Below are 21,933 nucleotides of genomic sequence, written 5' to 3' on the forward strand. Positions count from 1 at the left end.
CATGATTGCCACAAATAACAAGAATATACTGTCATCGACAATTATAAATCTAATTTCAGATTGGGCAACTTTTTCTTTAAGTCCCTTGATGACAGGCTCCAGCCTAGCTGAATACTGGTCTTGGGACTGGCCGAGATTAGATTCTCCGAATGGTATTCAGTAATAGGCTTATGGCTTCTCTCATTTTGAAAATGGCATAACATGAAAATGAGACGATGCGGGCCAGGAACAGAAGTGGCAAAAAGGACATCCAGAGAAGATGGACTGCGGAAGACGGGAGAAAAACATGGACACACGGGGAGGACAGGGATGGTTGTAAATTTCTCCCTCCAGAAGAAAATCTTCCCAAATGGAGCCCTTTTCTCCTTAAGAAACTTCTCCCAAATGGAGTCATTGAAAACTGATGGGTGTCAATGAATGAAAAGTGCCTTGGGCATGTTTAACTTCTCATTTAAACTTTCCTATCAGATAACGAGTCTCTAAAAGCAACCTGATTATAATAAATAACTTTCTGGATTGCCAACTCCTGCTGGGAAGGCTCTTGGATGCATTATGCACATTTTCACCCAATCCTTGGGGCCTTTCTATGAATTGCCCCTTACTTCCCCATTTTCTGGATGCTGCACTGAGGCTCAGAGAGGTTTTTTTAATGTTTACTTATTTCTGAGAGAGAGAGAGAGAGCCAGACAGAGGACCCAAAGTGGGCTATGCACTGACAGCAGACAGCTTGACGTGGGGCTGGAACCCACCAACAACGAGATCCTGACCTGAGCCCAAGTCAGATGCTTAACTGACTGAGCTACCCACGCGCCCCAGCTCGGTATCAGGGGCTGGCAGGAGGGTTCAAATCTATTATTAAGCCTCCAAAACCCATTCTCTTCTCTATCTCCAACTGCCACACCATGGAGGCATTGGCCTATTTAGCTAGAAAGTGGCCAGTGCTCATTTCCACTTGAAGAGATAATGTCCTTGTCATCTTTTGCAAAGGGAGACAGCCCTACACGAGGAGGGTACTCCAGTGACTTTGCTGACCGTAGGAGTGGAGCTTGGAGGTGGGGATGCTCCTTTCTGAGGTAGCAGGATTGAGCTGGGAGGTAAGCAGGGGGCGGGAGTCCTATAAGCTAAAGAGGGTCAAAGCCGCTGCTAGGATCACACGAACACTGCTTGATTCGGCTAAGCCAACTGGCAGTTCTAAGCCAAATCATTATCCGGTGTTCACCTCCTATCAAGAGAAGGAAAACCAAACGCATCTACTCCTGAGCTAGGACTTCCAATACTTTAAGGGAGGTGAAGGAAACTGCTAGAAAAGGGTAGGAGAATTCTGCTGCCAGGCTGACCTGGGTCTGAATTCTTTCTAGTTCCATCTCTTCCTTGCTCCTTATACTTGACATAAGTAGCTTTTCTTCATTGTTAGCTTCCCTTACCTGTACTTGGGGGTTTACTATGGGGATTAAACACTACATACATAGAGCACTTCTAACGCCTGATACGGTATTGCCACGAAATAAATGCAAGTCTTTTCTTTCCAGCTTCTTTGCCCACCCACTCCCCCCCCCCCGCCTTTTTTTTTCTTTTTAGTAAAAGGACTCTTTTTTGGAAGTGCAAATTGGGAAGTCTACTTTGCTATCCATCTTATGGAGGAAGATAGGCTATCCTTGTCTGTCTTGTCTGTTTTCTTCGAGCTAAAGCTTAAAGGCCTCCCATTTTCAATCAAATAAAAAAAAAAAAAATGAGTGAATCAGACACAGAGGAAGAAAAGCACAACCCACAGAGAACAACGGTTCTTTGCAACAGTGAACCAAACAGGAGAGCTCCCTCCTCAGCCTCCGTACTTTTAAGTTTCAGCTCCAAGCAGCCGGTGTTAACTGTTATTCTCATTATTTTTACAGCACGATCCAGCGCCCTTCAGTTTCCATGCTGTTTCCTCACGGGCTGCTAATTGCATTACCCTGAGGAAGGGGATCATCCCTACCCACGCCACCTACCACTCTGCCTTACCTTTCACCTGAAGGGACCCGTGAAGAAAAGGGATTTAGAAGAAAACAGAGAAAAGATAGTTTATTTTTTCCCCCCTTTTCCTAGGGCCGGGCAGGTAAATGACTTTCCATAAGGCAATAAAGAAGGCAAAGCTATGCTCAGACCCTGTGGTGTCTGTGAGAGAGGGAGACACAGGCAGCAGGTGTACTGATTCATATTAAGTCTATGCTTTCCAAAATGGGAGCAAAATTTAAGGTGAAATGAGCAATGATCGATAACCCCAAGAGAAAATTATGTGAAAGAGAATCTGAAAGAACAGGTCTCTATGGGTATTCGGAAAAAAATATCTATTGATTGGAAAACACTCCGTATTTATTTTAAATAGAATTCACGACATTTCCCCAGTATTCCAGAAGTGAGTTGTTTTCCAGTCCCCTCCAAACATGCAGTATTTCTTACCGAATCTTGGAAACCATCACGACTTACTTGATGATGCTTTCTGGAATATGGATGCAGTCCATTGGGATCAGCCCACTGAGTTCTGATAAACTATTGACATACTTAATTTTACTGCTGAATTTTGAGCTAAAATAAAAGAGAGAGAAAAGATGTCATTAGTGTCCACTTCATCCCTTCTAAGTGTGTGGCCTCTTCTTGAAAATCCTGAAAAAGTTAACACGTTGGCCCCGCACTTACTAAGAAGAAAGGCTACACATCCGAGTAGTTGCAACATGCAAGATACTGTTTTAAGTGGCTTATATGTATCGACTCCCTTATTTCTTCTTAAGCCTAGTGAGGTAGGCTTGTTATCATTATTCTCTGTTTGTTTTAAAAGATGTTCCCAGTGCTCCTTTAAAACTTGGGGAGGGGCTGAGAGGAGGAGAGAGGAAAAAAATCCCAAGCAGGCTTCACGCGGTCAGTGCACAGCCCCACCTGGGGCTCAAGCTCGTGAACTGCACTGCGAGATCGTGACCTTAGCCGAGGTCAAGAGTCAGACGCTTAACTGACTGAGCCACCCAGATACCTCTAATTCTTCTTCTTTTTTTTTTTTTTAAAGATAAGGAAATTCGACACACAGGGAGTCACGTATTTGCCTAAGGTTTCACCTCAGGTATATGGTAGAGCCTGGATTCCAACCAGAGCAGTCTGACCAGAGTCTATACTCTTATTTTTGTAAGTTTTTTTCTTTTAGTTCCAGTTAGTTAACAGTGTTATATTCGTTTCAGGTGTCCAATATAGGGCTTCAACACTTCCATGCATCCCCTGGTGCTCATCACACGTGCCCTCCTTAATCCCCATCACCTATTCTCCCACCCCCCCTCGGGTCTACACTCTTGACCGCACTTCACATGGCCTCTTAGAGGTTTCTGCCGCTCTCCACATTCATTGGTTTATGGTTCATTTGGTTTTGTTTGCTTGTTTCTTTGTTCTTAAATAAAAATCTTGTCATTAATTCTTTCAGCCTCTTCCAAGGTTGATCTATTTCATGTTTTTGCATGTTTGTTTATTTCATGTGTGTGTGTGTGAGAGAGAGAGACAGAGGGAGAGAGAGAGAGAAGGCAGACAGGGGAGGGGCAGAGAGAGAGGGAGAGAGAGAATCCCAAGCAGGCTCAGTGATATCAGCACATAGTCCAACATGGGGCTCTAACTCATAAACGGAGATCATGACCTGAGCCCAAACCAAGGGTCAGATGCTCAAATGACTGAGCCATCCAGGCACCCCGAGGTTGATCAATTTTGCAAGTATACATGGGACACCTGGGTGGCTCAGCTGGTTGGGTGTCCGGTTTTGGCTCAGGTCATGATCTTGAGATCCATGAGTTCAAGCCCCACACTGGGCTCACTGTTGTCAGCACACAGCCCACTTCAGATCCTCTGTTCCCTTCTCTCTGCCCCTCCCCTGCTTGTGCTGTCTCAAAAATAAAACATTAACTTCTTAAAGTATGTATAAACTCATTTTCCTCTTAATATTTTAGCTTAATTGTTTTTTTTTTTTTTTAGTTTTTTTCTTTTTTTAAGTTTTGGCTAGCGCGTTCAGTCCAGATGGACCAAAACCATATTCCAGTAACTGGATCTGAATTACAAACAGCTTTCATCTACACGTTACCATGTTAGATGTGTATAGACGGATATAAGACAACATGAAAAGATACTATTGCAACTGATCAAGGGATGTGCCTCTGGGGAAAGGAGTTCCCAACAGAAACTGGCAGTTGTTGAAGGAAGAACTTAGTCTTATCGGTAATGGTTGGATGTTTTATAAGGAGAAAGCATTTGTGTATTATGGGTGTAATTGCAAACTGCTTTTTAAAATGTGTCATTCCACTTGAAAGGGAACTTGATCAAGCATCGAACTTTCTGGAATGGTTTCCGAGAAAAAGACCTCTCCAGTCGAGAGATCATGCTGAGCCGTCTGCCAATTGTACTGCCTTCTGTTCAACTACTGTGCATTCTAGAAGGAAGGCTTTGCGGGGTCACACCTCTGTACGGTTATCTTTCACATTTTACTTGCAATCTGACCCTGGGCCACTGGCGGTGAATGACCTGTGTCTCCACAGAGTCACTTCTAGCCGTCCTGAGAAGCCTTGGATGGACACACACTACCTCTTCCTTCCCCTGGACTTCCTGAGCTAAATTCAGGTTTTGATAAAAGATAGAGTGGGTGGAAGGGAAACCCTCCATCCAGCTCCAGGGTTACGTTCACTAGAATGTACAGTTCTCTGAACATGTCATGTTGTCCCTTTCTTGGTGTGTTTGGACCCGCTGTTTCTACCTGGTTTCAGCTAGTCCATCCTATCGGTTCTTCAAAGCTCACCTTGAAGGCTCGTTCTTCTGGAACACCTCTCTTGACGCAGGCTCTCAGCCTTTACTCTCTACCTGTTACCCCAAATTCACCCTCACCGTGTTATCACCCCCATTTTGCTTCAGCTATACCCTCTGTTTTAATTGCTTACTTGTCTATGTCAGCTGCCGTGCCTCTCAATCTCCACCTAACCCAGTACTTGCCACAGACAATTCATTGAAAAAAATAAAGAATTTCCCATCTACCTGTATCATAGGTGTTCTCCTTTTTTTAGTTTTAGTGACCTCTTTTTTCAGGTCTAAAACTTGGTTACACTGATATAGACTGATGCAGAGGGGGATCTTTAAAGAGGGAGGGTGTCACATGATGAGACTGTAGGATATAATATTTAAGTACTTGAAATGTGTTTTCTTTACAATTGGGCAGACAACTGGGTTCAAAGTCTGAGTCTATCACTTACTGGCTATTTTACATTAGACCTGGGGTTGGCAAACTATAGCCTATGCACCAAAGCCAGCCTGTTAACTGTTTTGGTTTTTTTGTTTTTGTTTTTGTTTTTGTTTTTGTTTTACAGTCCTCCAGCTAAGGATTGTTTTTACTTTTTTTTTTTTTTTTGATATTTGAAAAAAATCTGACACCAAGAATATTTTGTGATATGAAAACATTTTTAAGAAGTTCAATTTCAGTGTTCACATATCAAGTTTGATTCGAAGACAGCCACACCTACTTACCTATATAGTGTCTATTGACCGTTTTGGACCTATAATGGCAGAATTGAGCAGATGTGACTGAGACCGGATGGTCCACATAACCTAAAATATTTACTGACTGATCTTTTACAGAAAGGGGTTTGCTGGTTTTTGCATTAGACAACTTAATTGACTTCACTGAACCTCAGGGATGTTTCCTGCATGAGGGAAACAGTAAACAGTATCTCCTTCAGAGGACTCACATTACAATTAAGTGAAATACTGCCTGTACATACTCAGTAAATGTAAGCCATGAGTTTCTATAATTTACCACAATACTCTTTGCTATCATTTTATTACTGTTGTTGTACTTACCATCTCGAAACTCCCTTCGACAAATGATGTTGAATTGTAATTACTTCTCAGTATTCTTACAGTAACAAAGTTTTGTTATTTACCGAGTAACTTATTTGTTTTATAACCCCCAAATGATCAAACAAGTATCAGTGAGTGAATATGATAACTAACATTTACTTTTCTTGGCTATTAAATTTGAAAAGAAAAACTTTTAAAAGATTCTATTTTTAAGTAATCTTTGTATCCAGTGTGGGGCTTGAACTTATAACCCTGAGATCAAGAGTCACATACCCCACCTACTGAACCAGCCAGACACCTCACCATTAAATTTTTTTATAAGCTCTTCATGTACATTGATTCCTATTCCCTTATCAAAAGATTTTCTTTTTTTTTAATGTTTATTTTTATTTTTGAGAGAGCGAGAGAGAGAAAGTGTGGGGGCGGGAGGGGCAGAGAGAGAGGGAGAGAGGATTTGAAGCAGGCTCCAGACTTTGCGCTGACAGCAGAGAGCCCGATACTGGGCTTGAACTCACGAACTGTGAGATCATGACCTGAGCCAAAGTTGGACACTTAACCTGAACCACCCCGGCATCCCAAAGCATTTTCCATCATTAAAGTAAGTGGCTTTTGTATACCTTAAATATTTCATATTATTTTTTTTAATTTTTTTTTTTTACATTTACTTATTTTTGATAGACAGAGACAGAACACAAGTGGGGGAGGGGCAGAGAGAGAAGGAGACAGAGGATCGGAAGCAGGCTCCAGGCTCCGAGCTGTCAGCACAGAGCCTGACGTGGGGCTTGGCTCGAACTCACAAACCGTGAGATCATGACCCGAGCTGAAGTCGGATACTGAACCGACTGAGCCACCCAGGCACCCCTCTCATATTAGTTTTTTAAAGCAATTTCACATGGTATGGTAAAGAACTAAACTTTGCCAGAGGAAAACTAGGTTGAAAGATGCTACTCAATGGTTGGAAGTAGGAGGTGGAAATGCTACATACATGTAAGGGAACACTGAACAAAAAAGGTAGAATTGGGAAGGCACGGTAAATGTCCCTGTAAAAAATAAATAAATAAAGGTTTTTAACCTTTAGCATTTTTTTTTTTCCTCCACAAGTGATCAGGATGTTTCTTAGAAATTCATCAATAACTTTGAGACAGAAAACTTTCAGTTCATCTCCTCTGCATCCCAATGTTAGGTAAGACTGTACTTTATTTTAAAGCTCTCTAGGCAATACATCCTGTCCCTTTCGTTTAACTGTTTCAAGTCTCACTATATTATGAGGCATGTTTTCTTTTTCTTTGTGTCCCCCAAAATGTAAGGTTATACAGTATCTAACACAACATAAATGGTGGATAAATATTCACAGAATTGAACTGAATCGAAACCCAGAATCCTCATGGGCAATGAAAAAAAAGCTCTCAAAATGGCTGCCCAGACTCTTTCCCTAAGTTTCGTGACCTACATGATATGTGTTCAGAAGAAACAGAACAATGAAGACAAGGCACACCACTCCCGTTTCTGTCCTTGGTTTGTCTTTATTTTTCCACTGTTGCGTTATGATGCCTTTTCTACGCTCTACAAATTACCAAGTCCACTTTAAAAGTATTACCTACTCCCTTCTGTATTGTGGCATGGAAACCCTCCCACTTCAACCTCTGTGTTACAGCAAGCAATAGAGAGGTCGTGTTTCGTAATAGTGGGGAAAAACAGTCATTACAAAATAATGCTCACTCTTAATTAGGGTTCCTTGCTACACAGTCCAAAATAGCATTCCAGGAAAGGCAGGGGCAAAATATGCCTTCCTAAATACTCTCTGTGTTCGTGAATTCTTATTTACAGGACAATGAGCACATATTTTGAAAAACGACTAGAAGTACTTTTAGTATAATAACAACCATACCTTATAAAAGGTCGTGTCACTGCAAGGATTGTTCTGATGAACCAAGACGGATGAACAATGATGAATGATTTCAAATTCTTTCGCAACCTGTTTAACAACAAAAAAAGGAAAGAAAAGAAAAAAAAATCACTCCTAACCCATTTTCAGTAGGAGTTAAAATGGAAAGTATATCCCCAAATAAGCATATTATAATATTAGAGAGTTCTAGGTAAGTTCCTATTATCTGATGGGAAGGAACTGAACGACCATGATTAGTAAAAAAATTATTTTATTAAAAACTTTTTAATGTCTATTTATTTTTGAGAGACAGAGTGTGAGTGGGGGAGGAACAGAGAGAGAGGGAGATACAGAATCCGAAGCAGGCTCCAGGCTCTGAGCTGTCAGCACGGAGCCCGATGCGGGGCTTGAGCTCACAAACCATGAGATCATGACCTGAGCTGAAATCAGACGCTTAACTGACTGAGCCACCTAGGTGCCCCCCTCCCCCCAATTTTTTTGAGATAAAATTTGTAACTTGTATGAGTCCAACCTCATTTTCCCAGAGGAATAAATGTAAAGTAGGATGGGTGTATTTCTGGACTGCATAAATCTATGACTATCAGGGTGCATTTTGCTTAACAATTCTTTTCGTTTTTGCCAGCATTATCTTTACTGTTTTGAAAAGAACACATTCTTACTAGCAACTTAGCCAATTTCTTTGATCTACTAAGCCTTGGTTTCTTCTTCCGTATTATGAAACAAGTAACAGTAGATCATGTGGTTGTTTGACTTTCAGATTACCATTTTAGCATTCTTGATATTCAGGCATGTTTTGAAGCATTAGCAATGCTACTTTATGAATGTTTAGATCATCAAATGGATCTTAGATAACATAACAGGGCACTCGCATGTTGTCATGCACGAAGCCACGTCTAAGGGGATGCCACACTTAGTCAACTGAGTCACCCAGGTGCCCCTAACATGTTTTGTTCTATTCAAGCCAGTATGGGTGGAAGTAAAGTATCTTGGGAAAAAAAGTGCACCACGGGACCAAATGGGCTAGTGGTTAACTTGAACTATCTCGGCGAATGATGGACTATAAGCCCAACAGTCGCCCAGATCAACAGTCCTAGTGCACATAAGCAGCATCAAGATCACGTAAAACCAGTAAAGAATCGTGGATACTCCACGGGTGCCTGGGTGGCTCACTTGGTTAAGCATCTGACTCTTGATTGGCTCGGGTCATGATCTCATGGTTTGTGGGTTTAAGCCCCGAGTTGGGCTCCGCACTGCAGAGCCTGCTTGGGATTCTCTCTCTCCCTCTCTCTCTCTCTCTCTCTCTCTCTCAAAATAAATAAATAAACTTAAAAAAAAAAAAGAATCATGGATCCTCTGTTTATCAGGACAAACCGCACCTTCACGCGGCAACAGCATACACATAGTTTAGAACAGACGTGGTCACCAGGTTTGAGATGACAACACCTAGCAGAACCTAGGGGAGCTCTGCTTTATTTCAGATTTGGGGCAGCAAGTGAACTTTTCTTAATATTTCTGTCCTTTCTTAACTCTGCATAATTCCGTGTTCCCAAAACGCGATCGCGTGTTTCGGTAGATGAAAGGGAATTAGGAATGGGAGTTATTGAGGAAGCCAAAACGGAGATTAAATAATGACGCCCACGTACCGTCTGTCAATCATCTGGTAGCATTTTTTCATCCAGCCCAGCCCTGGCATCTTGCGTCTGGGGGTTGCACCATTCAAGTACACAATCATATAGTCTTCAGCTACCATCAGCTCTAAAGTGCTTATTACATATCTGATCACAGGAAGGAAGAGGAGGGTTTTCATTTCCCACATGAAACAGTTCATCTTATTTACAACATGATTATATGACATTTAAATTACAGAGCGTATGACATTTAAGAATGGTTGTGCATATTCCCTCTTTACCTTGAAAAGAATGCAGTTTCCTAAGATTATTTCTCTGAGAGTGAGTATTGCTCATTTATTTGTAGGGTTATCTTGTTTTTATCTTTTTTTTTTTTTAATGCGCCTACGCTAAAAAAATACGTAGGTTAGAACCCGAATTTCAAAATGTCAACAATGTTATCATGTACCAAAGGCACAAGTGAATGATATAAATGAAGCCATGTTACGGGGGGAATAAAAATAACACTTTATCCAAAGGAAATGTTCCAGGATTTGAGAGTGCAGGCAAGACTGTGTTCGTTTTGTTTTCAAATCACTCTACTGACAAAAGTTCTTTTAAAGGCTTTCGCCTCTTGAGCAATATTCCTTGACAGAGATTTCATTGACTTTTCATCAAAGGCTTAGAATGTTCTACATCATCTATTTCCTCCCATTAAAGATGCACTACCTGCCATGCCATGCCATAGACATTCACTCAAAGCACTTTGCCATAAATATCACTTACAGGAAAAGATTTTCCATGACATAGTGGTAATCCGCTCGACTGCTGTCTGGCAGAAAACAGGCAGCAAACACAATGATTGCATTTAGACCGTCCCCATAGTATCCTGGGCGACAAACAAAAAGACATTTGTGACCAACTGAAAGCTCTTAACAAGATAATATTTAACCTAAAGGGCAAATCTGGAAGCTTTGGCAAGCGTGTGTGCATAAATGTAACAGATCTTTAAGTGAGTATTATATAGACTATACTTCTGTAAGTACATAACCTTATTTTCAGTGGTTATCATAGAGTATAATATATGTATATTGTATACAGCCTTAAATATACAGTGTGAATATATTTGCATAAATGGCATATCCATTGATTATGGATGATTATATGTGTTGTACATAGTCATGAATGGGGTATATAACTATTCAACTTAGCAAAGGATGGGGGTCTTGACTTACAGGTTTCTAATATATAATGCTTCAGTCCTTTAATGGCTAAGAGGCTCTCCCTGATCCTTTTTAGCGGTTTTTCTCAGACTCTGGTTAATTTAAAGGGAAAATCTAGTCACTGAACTGCAATATAATCAGGCTCACATACTCCAGTGACCAGATACTAGTAGGTTAACAAGCAAAACACCTTTATTTTGATTTTGTGGACTGGTTCACTTGCCTGTAGTGTCCCTGGGATCTCCAGATTCAACAGACAGTGCATTGACACGTGGAAAGTTCTGGCCAGGCCTAGAGTCACTGAGCACAGAATACAGAGCCTCATCTTTTTAAAAAAGAACAAATTCAAGACAGGCCTGGTGAAAGCCAACCTCTCTTTGCGTTTTACGACAATATGTGCTTCTGAGAAAACTTGAGAATTACTTCCTGGTGACACGGACAGGAAGCAGAGGTGGGGGTGCTATACGCACGTGTGTGAGAAAATAAAAGGCAAGTGTGAACTCCAAGGGTCAAGAAAAATATAGGGACATCTCAGGACATTTTACCCACATCTGAAAGCTGTGTGGCATTCTCTAAGCTCTGTGTTCCCTCAGAGCTTATCTTGGACACTCATGGCAGCTGTTCGTTAAACCTCCACGGGTTTGTGCATGGAGTCTCTCGTGTCCTTCAGACTTAAAAAATGAAGGAATGCACCGTGTTTTCATTTTTTAATGTCCCTTCATAAACACTTGGAATTTTTGTCATATAACATAGGTCTGGACTTCAGAATCATTACGTAGAGATTGCCTCAAAGCTCTGAATAGGCAGACAGGACATACCCTCAAGCCTGATCTGAACTCAGTGCGTTTCATTTTTTCAGAACTCTAAATACCCCTCTGGTGATTACATGGCAGTAAAATACCGGCTGGATATAGACTTGGATGGGCTTAACTCTTGAAAAGCAGCTTAATAAGACGTTCTCTACAAAGACAGTATGACCCTACCACAAAAGAGGTGGGGGGAAAAGAGTGATACCAACTAAAAATATATCAAATTATGGGTTTGTGTGTATGACTAATTTGAGGTTGTTGGATGCAGTGTTTACTCCACATGTGTTAGAAAATGCTACCTATGTAAGTATACACCTGATGTAACCCATGTTTGCAAAACAGGATTGCCGTGGCTTCCCTACGGATTATTTGCTTTGTTCTGCCTCTTCCAACATGCAGGTAGTTACCAACTTCTTTAAGAACCAGATGTGAAGGAAGATGGCAGGAGATACATTGTAACACAAGAAGTGTTTGTTCCACCGAACAATTTCATTTAAACAGATTCAGAACCCAATGAAAATCCACAAAGGACACCGTGGCTTTGCTACACCAATGCTAACACCACAAAGGTAGGCCATTTAGACTGAGCACAATGCCAAGGACCCGGTTCATTCAAAGAGAGAATAGACATAATGAATCCAACTTAAAAACAAGTACAAAAGCATCTCTGTAAATGTAGCTGCTTGGCTCCAGGGTGTCAACCTAACTTCAAGATCATGACCACTCAGCTACTTTGATTTCTGTTCCCATTTCTGGAGAATTTCTAATTCTAATTTTTTTTTTTTTTTTTTTTTTTTTTAAGGACAGTCCGAAGTTTCTAAACAGTACTTCAGAAGTCATCTTAAATGGCATTTCAGCTCTTTGTGTCAATGTGCCTGTCCTTGGAATGCTGTGGTGTCACGGTCACCCAGGCTCATTAACTCGAAGGGATACTGAAGAATCAACTCGCCACGTCCTGATCATCGTCTAAGTCAGGAATGTCTCTTTATATAAAAATGCCTGAAATTCACTAGTGAAGGTGGAGTTTTGTAGTTTTGGGCAGAGGAGCTGCAGAAAGGGAAGAAGAGGCAGGAGACAGAGGAAGAGAAGAGGAGGAGAGACGGTGGAAGACGTAAGAAAGGAACGAGAAGAAAAAGACTTCTTCGGGGAAGTTCTCCTTCCCAACCAAGATCTGGTGCCATTGCCGTCAGGCTCGGGAGATATTTCAGATCGTCCTTGCTGGCAAAGGGTGGTAACTGGAAGGAATGGGTCTGTTTGCTCTTGGTTCCTCGCACATGCCTTCGAGGGGGTCGGCTAACCCGATTTCTGTGCTAATATTTAGCATATTGCAGCTTTAGTCAAGGGAAGTCGGCTGCCAGCAGCTGAAGAGTTCATTAGAAGGATGGCTTTTTGAAAACATGTACTTTAGCTCTCTTCTCAGTAACCAGGAGGTGAGTTCAGGGTGTGTGCGCTGAGGTGCATCAGCAATGCCACCGCGGGGCCTCCTGAGACCCTCTGGAGCGATAATGCAAACCTTACCTGAGGCAGAACAGACAGGCATGAGAGGGATGGGACACAAGTGTGCCGGCCAGCAAATGGGATGGAGAGAGGAGGGAGGATGTGACAGTCGCAACCAAAACATACACACACACACACCAGCCCGCAACTCTTCTCATTCTTTCCAGGGTCATTTGTCCAGCAACACTGCAGAGAAGTTACCTGAATCTCCTATAACGAAATGAGAGAAGTAAAAAAAAAAAAAAAAAAAAAAAACCAAAAAAACAAACACACACAAAAACACAAAAACACAAAAAACAAAACAAAACAAAAACAAGAAAGGAAACTTCTCATTATAATGCTTCGGTGTAACTGTCCATGGTTATTGAAATACATTCTCCGTCCCCAAGTTCATAAAAAGCCAGTTTCTGGCCTCCGAGTGACCCCACACTGTTGTTGATCCCAACCACCTAGACCTCTCTTTGGTTTTTTGTTTGTTTGTTTGTTTGTTTGTGCAGATAACAGGAATATTGCTCATGGGCTCATGGGTGGTGACCCCGGCTCTGAGATCACCTCTTTTGACTGCTGAGGTAAGGGAGGGCTGAGAAGCTAGGTCATGTCCCAAGGTCACAGAGCAGTTAGTGGCCAAGACAAGTCTTGAGCTCTGTTCTTCTATATGGTGTCCAAGGCCTCCTACCATAGCTCCTATCAAGGTCACCAAAGCCGAAGACTGCATTATTCGGATACTGCTCTCACGCATGCTCCCAGCTGGCATGACCCTTGGCAGAGTCTGGCTTTGCAGCGAACTTAGGTGGCGGTTTTAATCACCCCCACCTTGCAGTTATCGAGCTGCTGCTTTCCTATTGGCCTGAACGGGAGAACTTCTTCGTGGGAAAATGCCAGACACCCCAAGACCCGTGCTCACTATGGAGTGCTGCTTCTTACACGCTCGTCAGAAGCCAGGATAACAAACACAAGAGATTGGTATCTGGGGAGTGTCGCTTTCTCATCAGTAGCGTCTAAGAAGGAGGTGTCAGCTTCCAGCACAGCGGACCGAGCTCTGGCAAATTCAGAAGTAAAAATCTGAACTGTCTTTACCTACAGAGCACAACAGCTGTTCAGGGGGTGGCAAGAGGCAGCGTCCCGCTAACGTCCCGGATGGGTGCAGCCAGGGGCACACTCATGCAGGCCAGTGCCCGGAGGAGGCCGAGGCAGAGCTGGGGACAGGAAAGGTGGCCGTTTCTTCCAAACAACACTGGACAGACGCATGGACAAAACCGAGCTGACGACACAGAATGGAGGGGAGCGAAGGCCAGGGGAGGGGGTGGCTGGGACGGAGGGCACAGCAAACCACGTGATCCGCGACGGGTCAGCTGAATTTTCACCAAGTGTGTGACAGTCAGAAGCGGTGGCTTTTTGGGTTTTTTTTTTTGTTTTTTTTTTTTTTTGTTTTGTGTTTTAACCCAACCGTGTCGATGATAATCACTCTTTCCTGATTTGGGCAAAGCACGGATGGGCTCAGGAGCGCTGGGAAGCAGTGATGTTGCTTTTTCACATCAAAGGGGCTCTTAAGTTAAGACTCCGCGTGGTAAACACACAGAGGACTACTGGGTGACTCTGATTTACTTCGACAGACTTTTCTACCTCGTTGGACCTTTGTTTTTTTGTTTTGTTTTGTTTTTTTGAATGGGCACAGGTTACTTTTATAATCAAGCTTTGTGTGGTTTTCTTTTTATTTCCAAAAAGCAAACAAACCCCAAATACCTGGTGGGTGGTACTGAGGAGGTAGGAGCTTCGGGGAAGATCTGGGATGATGTGCGGGTTGTGGAACAAAGGGGTTGTTGATTTTATTGGCTGGCTGGCTGTTCCCTTCAGCGAGATCGGGCCAGCTCTCGTTCTGCAGGGCTATGCAAACGTTTCCCTTGGAGCAAACTGCCTCCCGCCCCCACAGCACCTGTCCCTGGGCCACGTGACCACCGCAGGTCAGACAGTGAGGCAGGGCAGAGCAAGGCCTTGGCCAGGGGCGCCTATGGGCATTTGCTTTCGCTAGCGAGGTCGGAGTCCCTGGGGGATCCTGATACTTACACGAAGGTAGCAGTGCCTGAATGGAAGACGGATAATCTGGCTGGTGGAAGGAAGTGTGAAAAGGCAAAATGTCCTTCTGCTTGGTAGAAAACAAAAGCTACAGGTTTAATGCGGCGCTAAGACGCTATTTCCCTGTCCCCGGAAGAGAGAACAATCGCCTCGTCAGCTGACACTTTTTTGGAAGAGCTGAGCGCTTAGGGTGGGGCCTCAGGACGGCAGGAAACGAGCGCATGCAGCAGAAAACTTAAAAAAAAGCCCTTTATGTTTCCTGAGGTTGACAACATTCACTGTGGTGCTTGTGCTCATCTGACTGTGAATCCAAAATCAAGCGAGGCTCCCGGAGCTCCCAGAAAGCACTGGAAAGACCGAACACACAGCTTTTCTCTCTCCCTGGTCCGTCCCTAAAGCAGGTGGAGGCTCTCACTGGCAACGCCTGTCATCAGGCACAGATGCAAACGGAGTCCACAGAAAAGCAAACTTCAAGCAGGGGGAGAACCGACCAGGCTGAGTCTCAAGAGACTTATTCCTAAAGCTTCTCAGAGGATTCAAAAGACCATTTCGTTTCTAGAATGACCTCTGGGGTAGCGACCTTACTACGGGTCGTAGCAGCACAGACGCGAAAGCTATTCAGGTGAACCCTACAACCACGAGAAGTGCGGTCGCCACCTGTCACCATACAAAATTATTACAATATGATTGACTAGCTTCCCTATGCGGTACTTCCCGTTCCATGACTTACTTATCTTATAACTGGCAGTTGGTTGAGCATTTCATAAGGTATATAATTGTCGAATCACTACGTGGTGCCCTTGAAACGAATACAACATTGTAGGTCAACTCTGTTTAAAAAAAAAAACAAACCTACAACTGACCCATATGAATTCCAAACAGACGTTATTTAATTGGACAGCTGCAGTTTTCAAGAAATTTGCACAGATTACCGCTGTCAGATATGCAGTGTGAAAAGCAGTTTTCACACTGGAAAGCTATTTTTTGCATAGTAGGCTTCCCACTGTTTATTGAGTTGCGTATGAGGTAATGCACTTGGCTCCACAGTCCCCTGAATATCGGTTGCAGAACAGGGTTTTGAGGGTGTCATGCCGCAGAGAACCCTACTTTCATTTTTCTAGTAAAGAACTACGGCTGCCCTCCTCGCCACCTCCCAGAGTCGCAAAGAGCTGCACTACCTCCGTGAGAGATGACCCTCCTGTAGGGCTCGATGACCTTCATGTCAATCCGCTGCTCCTGTTCTCCGATCACCACGGTCCTCCACAGCCGGTTGTCCTCCCGCTCCTCCTCTGCCGTATACTCTGGAATGGACTCTGACTCTTGGCCGGAATCTTTGTTAGCTGTGGAACTTTCTGGAAGGGAAGCACAGAGCAGGACTGAGGAGCAAGACTCCACAGCTGAGGCAGTTCCACCACGGGCCATCTCCTGGCAGAGTCAACCTGATGGCACCCTCTGTTTGGCACAGACAGCCCTTATGCAGATGATTACCTTCCTGACCACATAAAAGATACTCAGTGAGGTCTTGTTTATTGACTGACAGAACGACCAAATCCATGCTAAGGCCACGCTGAGGGTAGGGACAGATGCAGGGCTAGAGATGCCCTGTGTTGGTGGGCTACGGGTGGATAGGCTGCTACCAACTCATCCTTGAACATACAGGTTGAAGACCTGTACACTGTCCTCATGGGGTGAAAGTCTACTTATCAGGCACAGGTCATTTTATTTTCCTTGGGCCACGGATCCTTGTGTATCCTGTGTGTTAGGTATCTCGATGATACCACCAGCCTAGACCCTCTCCCCACCCCCCACCCCCCCACGCTAAGACTCTTACAGAGGAGTTGAGCTCCCTTCCCTACTGGGAGTGAAGCTGGGCAGAAATATGGTGTTACTTCCTACGGAGTTTTCAAAATACGCTATGGAAAGATTTCACAGTGAGCAAGAAACAGACAACTCTGTAGACCAGAAATGCTCTGAGACCAAAAAACTCGTAAGACTCCTATTTGTGGGTACATGGGGCAGTACCAAAGCCCGCTGAGCGTTCTTCGGGGGAACATTTACTACACAGTCTCGTGCATCCCCAAACAAGCAACCATGTTAAGTTTTTGAAAGAGCAGCTGTTTCCATTTTTACTTCAACTGTGAGTAGAGTTTAACAATGGTTATTCTCTGTACGTTTCAGTAATTTGAAGATTAAAAAGATTAGTTATAACCTTCACGATGATTCTGTGAGGTACGATCATTCTTATTTTCTCATTCGTGGGAAAAGACCTTTCATTTACATTGTACTTCTATTTATTTTATGGCACTTCGATAATACGAATATTATTCTTATCTACCACGCATCAGGCAGAGGAGTAGGCATAATGGACCTGCCCGCGCAAAAGCTGACTTTGAAGTAATTTGCTATCGCGCTGTACCCTGCACGTGTGACTGTCTCATTCTCTTCATTTTACCATGAGGCTGCGAATTCCTTGGGCCTGGAAATTGTGCGTGAACCACCTTTGTTACTCACTTTCACCAACCAACCCCACGCTTAGCTTGGAAACCTGCCCAGAGCACCCAGTGAAAACTGAGGCCGCTGGGTAAATAGAGGAAAGCTTGGACCAGTTCCTGAAAATACAGGTAATCTGTAAGGGGACCGCAACAAAGCCATCATGTTCTGGAAGATTCCTCAAGACACACTCAAACGTGTCTAATTATCTGTGACTTAGAATTGCAAAATGAAAGCCAGTTGGGAAGCCGTCCCAGCCTTGTCTGCCAACACCAACAGCGACCAGACAGGCAGGCTCACTCTGGCTTCCTCTGCCTTCCCGCCAGTGCCCCTCATCTTACCGAGGACGGAAAGCAGCAACCTTTGGTTGCAGCCCAAGTTCCGCATCACTGGTGCAGATCCATCCATCTGCACTGGACTCCCTGTCTGGACTCCTTTCCTGCTCTCCCTTCCTCTTGGCTGAGGGCCCTTGGACGCTCATCTTAGTTTCCTTCCTGGGACTCTGTTCTCCATCTGGCCTCCGCGCCCTCAGAGCTCTGGGCTCTGATGTGGGCTTGTCTTCAATGTTCCTGTACATGCATGCTCTGCCCTGCAGCGAGCTCACCTTCCACCAGCCCCTCTTTATCCTTGTTTGGGACTCGCTGGCCTGCTCTAGCTTGACCCAGGTGATCAGTGTGGGGTGACTGTTTTGTTTTCTGCATGCTTTGATCGGGGCTACCTCGCTTAAAAAACATTGTACGCCGTATTCTTTTTTCTGGTTGGAAAAATAAAATGCTAACACGAGTACAAACAGTACAGACAATCGTCCATGAAAACAGCAATAATCACCAGTCCTGCTCTCACTCATTATTGTTTGCTCTGTATTCTTTTTATTATGCACATGCACACGAGCATACCCCCCACCCTATTTATGATTATTCTATACATTCTACATGCTCTATACATTTTCTTTTATAATGTGCTCGTATCTAATAATATAGCCTAGGGTTCTTTGCATCTCAGCGAATATCAAGCCTGCTCATCTTTTTTTTTTTTAATGTTTATTTATTTCTGGGACAGAGAGAGACACAGCATGAGAGGGGGAGGGGCAGAGAGAGAGGGAGACACAGAATCGGAAGCAGGCTCCAGGCTCTGAGCTGTCAGCACAAAGCCTGACTCGGGGCTCAAACTCACAAACCATGAGATCATGACCTGAGCCGAAGTCGGTTGCTCAACCGACTGAGCCACCCAGGTGCCCCGTAGCCTGCTCATCTTTTTAAAAGCCTATTTATTTATTTTTTTAGTAATCTCTATCCCCAGTGTGGGGCTCAAATTCAAAACCCTGAGATCAAAAGTCACATGCTCCTCCCACTGAGCCAGCCAGGCACCCCTAAACCCTGCTCATTTAATTTTTTTTAAAGTTTATTTATTTATTTTGAGAAAGAGAGAGAGAGCGTGGGGGGTGGGGGGGGGCGGGCAAAGAGGGAAAGAGAGAGAATCCCAAGCAGGCTCTGTGCTGACAACGAGGGGCTCAAACTCACAAACCGTGAGATCATGACCTGAGCCGAAACCAAGAGCCAGATGCTTAACTGACTGAGCCACCCAGGCGCCCCAAACACTGCTCATTTTAAAAAAGTAGCCCCAGAAGGACGCCTGACTGGTTTAGTCAGTAGAGCCTGTGACTCTTGGTCTCGTGGGTTGTGAGTTCAAGCCCCACATTGGGCATGGAGCCTACTTAAAAAACAAAAAAATAATAATAATAAAAATGAAAATAAAGAGTAGCCCTAGGGTATTCCATTTTGCCGATGTCTTTTAGTTTGTCAATCCCACAGTGATAGAACTTTAGTTTTATTCTATTTTGTTGTCGTTCTTATAGAGGACTTGGTTCAATAAGTATCTTTGTGCTTATCTTACTTCATTTGTGCACGTGTTGCTATAAATTAACTTTCTAGCAGGTGAATGCTGGGTCAGACACTATAAGCACTTGACGTTTTTATGGATATTTTTGTCCTTGAGTGTATCACACCAAAATATATGAGGAGTTGTTTTCCTCCAAAAACTCTGGAGGATATTAAAGTTTTTACCCCTTGACAATTGATGGTGAAACCGGTCTGTTGTTTTTATTTGTATTCCTTTAAGTATTAAAGAAGGTGACACTTTTAAGTGTTTATTAGCTATTTATATTTCTCTTGCTGACAGGGAGGCACCTGTAAGGTCCTTTGCCTCTTGTGGTCCTTACAGATTTGCTGAAGTTCTTTATGTAGAACTTTTGTCATGGTTTGCAATTCGTTTCCTGCTTCGGCTTAGCTTTAATTTTTTTTTTATTTTTTTTTATTTTTTATTTTTTTATTTTTTTAAAATTTTTTTTGACGTTTATTTATTTTTGAGACAGAGAGAGACAGAGCATGAAGGGGGGAGGGGCAGAGAGAGAAGGAGACACAGAATTGGAAGCAGGCTCCAGGCTCTGAGCCATCAGACCAGAGCCCGACGCGGGGCTCGAACTCACGGACCGTGAGATCGTGACCTGAGCTGAAGTCGGACGCTTAACCGACTGCGCTACCCAGGCGCCCCTTTAATTTTTTTTTAATGTTTATTTATTTTTGAGAGAAAAAGAGAGAGAGTGGGGGAGGGGCAGAGAGAGAGAATCCCAAGCAGGCTCCACACTGTCAGCACTGAGCCCGATATGGGGCTCGAACTCACGAACCCTGAGATCATGACCTGAACCCAAGTCGGCTGCTTAACTGACTGAGCCACCCAGGCACCCCTGTGCTGAGCTTTTAAATTGATTTTTTTTTTTTTTTTCCAAACAGAAACTTAGTATTTTTATATAGTTGAATCTGTTTACATTCGTCTCTACGTTTTTTGGTCCTTGTTTCATAGTAAGAACGGGCACTTCTACCTAAAAGTGTGTATATATACAAATACACAAGACTTTTCCTGCACTTGATGTTTTTAAACAAGCATTATTACTCATTTTGGCATAAAAGTGTGGACCCTTTTATGGAATGCTATCTCTGTTGGCCTCAAAGAATGAGAGCTGGCAAGATGCTGGAGTTCCTTTTCCTTCCCCACCTTTTTCTGGTTGATATAAATGGGCAAAATACATTATTTAACAGCTGGGTGCACAGTACATTCTCAAAGTGTTCATTTCTAAAAGTCAACCGTATAAGCCAGTCAGAAGCAAAGATGGCTTTATTTACTCCCTTGAGTTAGCAATCTCCTCTAGATCCTAATTCTTCCACTTTACTCTAAATTACCATTCTCCCCCCAACCCAAGCCATCATCTTCTGTTTTCAAAAACCTCAGGACTCACTTAACTGGCCCCAGGGCCTCCAAATTTAACTTTTGGCCTGATGCCCTCTTCACTAAGAAATGCTTAGAAATTTTCTTTGTCTCCCTTCCTCAGTAACCAGCTTTTCTCCCCGATGACGGTTGAAGTCAATTAGGCCCCAGGGAGGAACATTTTCCTTTGTCTTTTTTTTTTTTTAATTTTTTTTTTTTAATGTTTATTTATTTTTGAGATGGAGACAGAGCATGAGCAGGTGAGGGTCAGAGAGAGAGAGGGAGACACAGAATCTGAAACAGGCTCCAGGCTCTGAGCCATCAGCCCAGAGCCCGACGTGCGGCTTGAACTCACGGACCGTGAGATCATGACCTGAGCCGAAGTCGGGCGCTTCACCGACTGAGCCACCCAAGCGCCCCTTTCCTTTGTCTTTTGAGAGATGACTTGATACACAGGCTCCCGAACGTCCTTTGCTGTACAGACACCGTGGGGGATCCATTGTTGGTGTGTAAAGGGGATCCCCTAGAGGTGGGATTAGCTGTGGCCTCCAGCACGGATGTGTCTCTGGGAACGGGGACCAGCTTTCCACAGTGTGATCAGACACTGATGATGTGCATCACCTTAGCAGACCCTGTTTGAACTTCCTCTCGTTAGAGGAAAGACATCCTGTATAGAGTTGGGAAGTTTTTAAGTAAAGTTCTTTTGGTGTCAAAGAGCAGGCAGGAAGTTTGTCTGAAGATAAAACTCAGCATAACGCAAGCGCCGAGAAAATCGTCCTTTCAGACCGCACCATCTGGCACGAGGTGGCTTGTGGGTAAAACAAGATTAACACTTGTTTTAGTCGTGAGTAGTTTAGGTGTGGAGTTAAAACACGGAACTGATTTTACAAGCTGCTCACCTGCAGGCTCTGATTATCTGGAAAAAAATGTTGGAGCACCTTATTCAGACCAAAACTGGCTGTTGTTAGGGGTGAGTTTTGGGAAAAGGGAGCTCAGATGAGGTCACTAAACATTATGTAGGAGCCTAGGAGGAAAATAATACAAAAAGCATGTGAATGTTTCTTACAACATTCTTATCAGAAGTATTCAGGCTAAAATTCTTGATCATTTTTCCATTTCTTGTGTGAAATGCTTTTGCTGAGACCTGAATTACGGCAAAAAATAACTATGGTGAGTTTGGAAAGCAGAAATAGTGCATATTTCTCACCTTCAGATATTTTTGT

General features: G+C 43.4%; 1 protein-coding gene across 4 annotated transcripts in view; it reads right to left on the reverse strand.

The window, feature by feature from the left end:
- The window catches only part of PRUNE2 (prune homolog 2 with BCH domain), a 278,459-nt gene that overhangs the window by 13,100 nt on the left and 243,426 nt on the right, over nucleotides 1–21,933 (reverse strand). For 3 of the 4 annotated variants that reach the window (XM_015535442.2, XM_042963395.1, XM_042963392.1), the window contains exons 12-17: nucleotides 16,138–16,311; nucleotides 13,088–13,096; nucleotides 10,144–10,246; nucleotides 9,394–9,525; nucleotides 7,733–7,819; nucleotides 2,464–2,562 (exon numbers count right to left, since the gene is read on the reverse strand). In XM_015535442.2, the coding sequence (XP_015390928.2) occupies nucleotides 2,464–2,562; nucleotides 7,733–7,819; nucleotides 9,394–9,525; nucleotides 10,144–10,246; nucleotides 13,088–13,096; nucleotides 16,138–16,311 (604 nt within the window). The remainder of the gene's footprint in view (nucleotides 1–2,463; nucleotides 2,563–7,732; nucleotides 7,820–9,393; nucleotides 9,526–10,143; nucleotides 10,247–13,087; nucleotides 13,097–16,137; nucleotides 16,312–21,933) is intronic. The other variant, XM_042963394.1, reaches the window with a different exon arrangement.

Source organism: Panthera tigris, chromosome D4 (genome assembly GCF_018350195.1).
Source record: "Panthera tigris isolate Pti1 chromosome D4, P.tigris_Pti1_mat1.1, whole genome shotgun sequence".
In the NCBI taxonomy this organism is placed as follows: domain Eukaryota; kingdom Metazoa; phylum Chordata; class Mammalia; order Carnivora; family Felidae; genus Panthera; species Panthera tigris.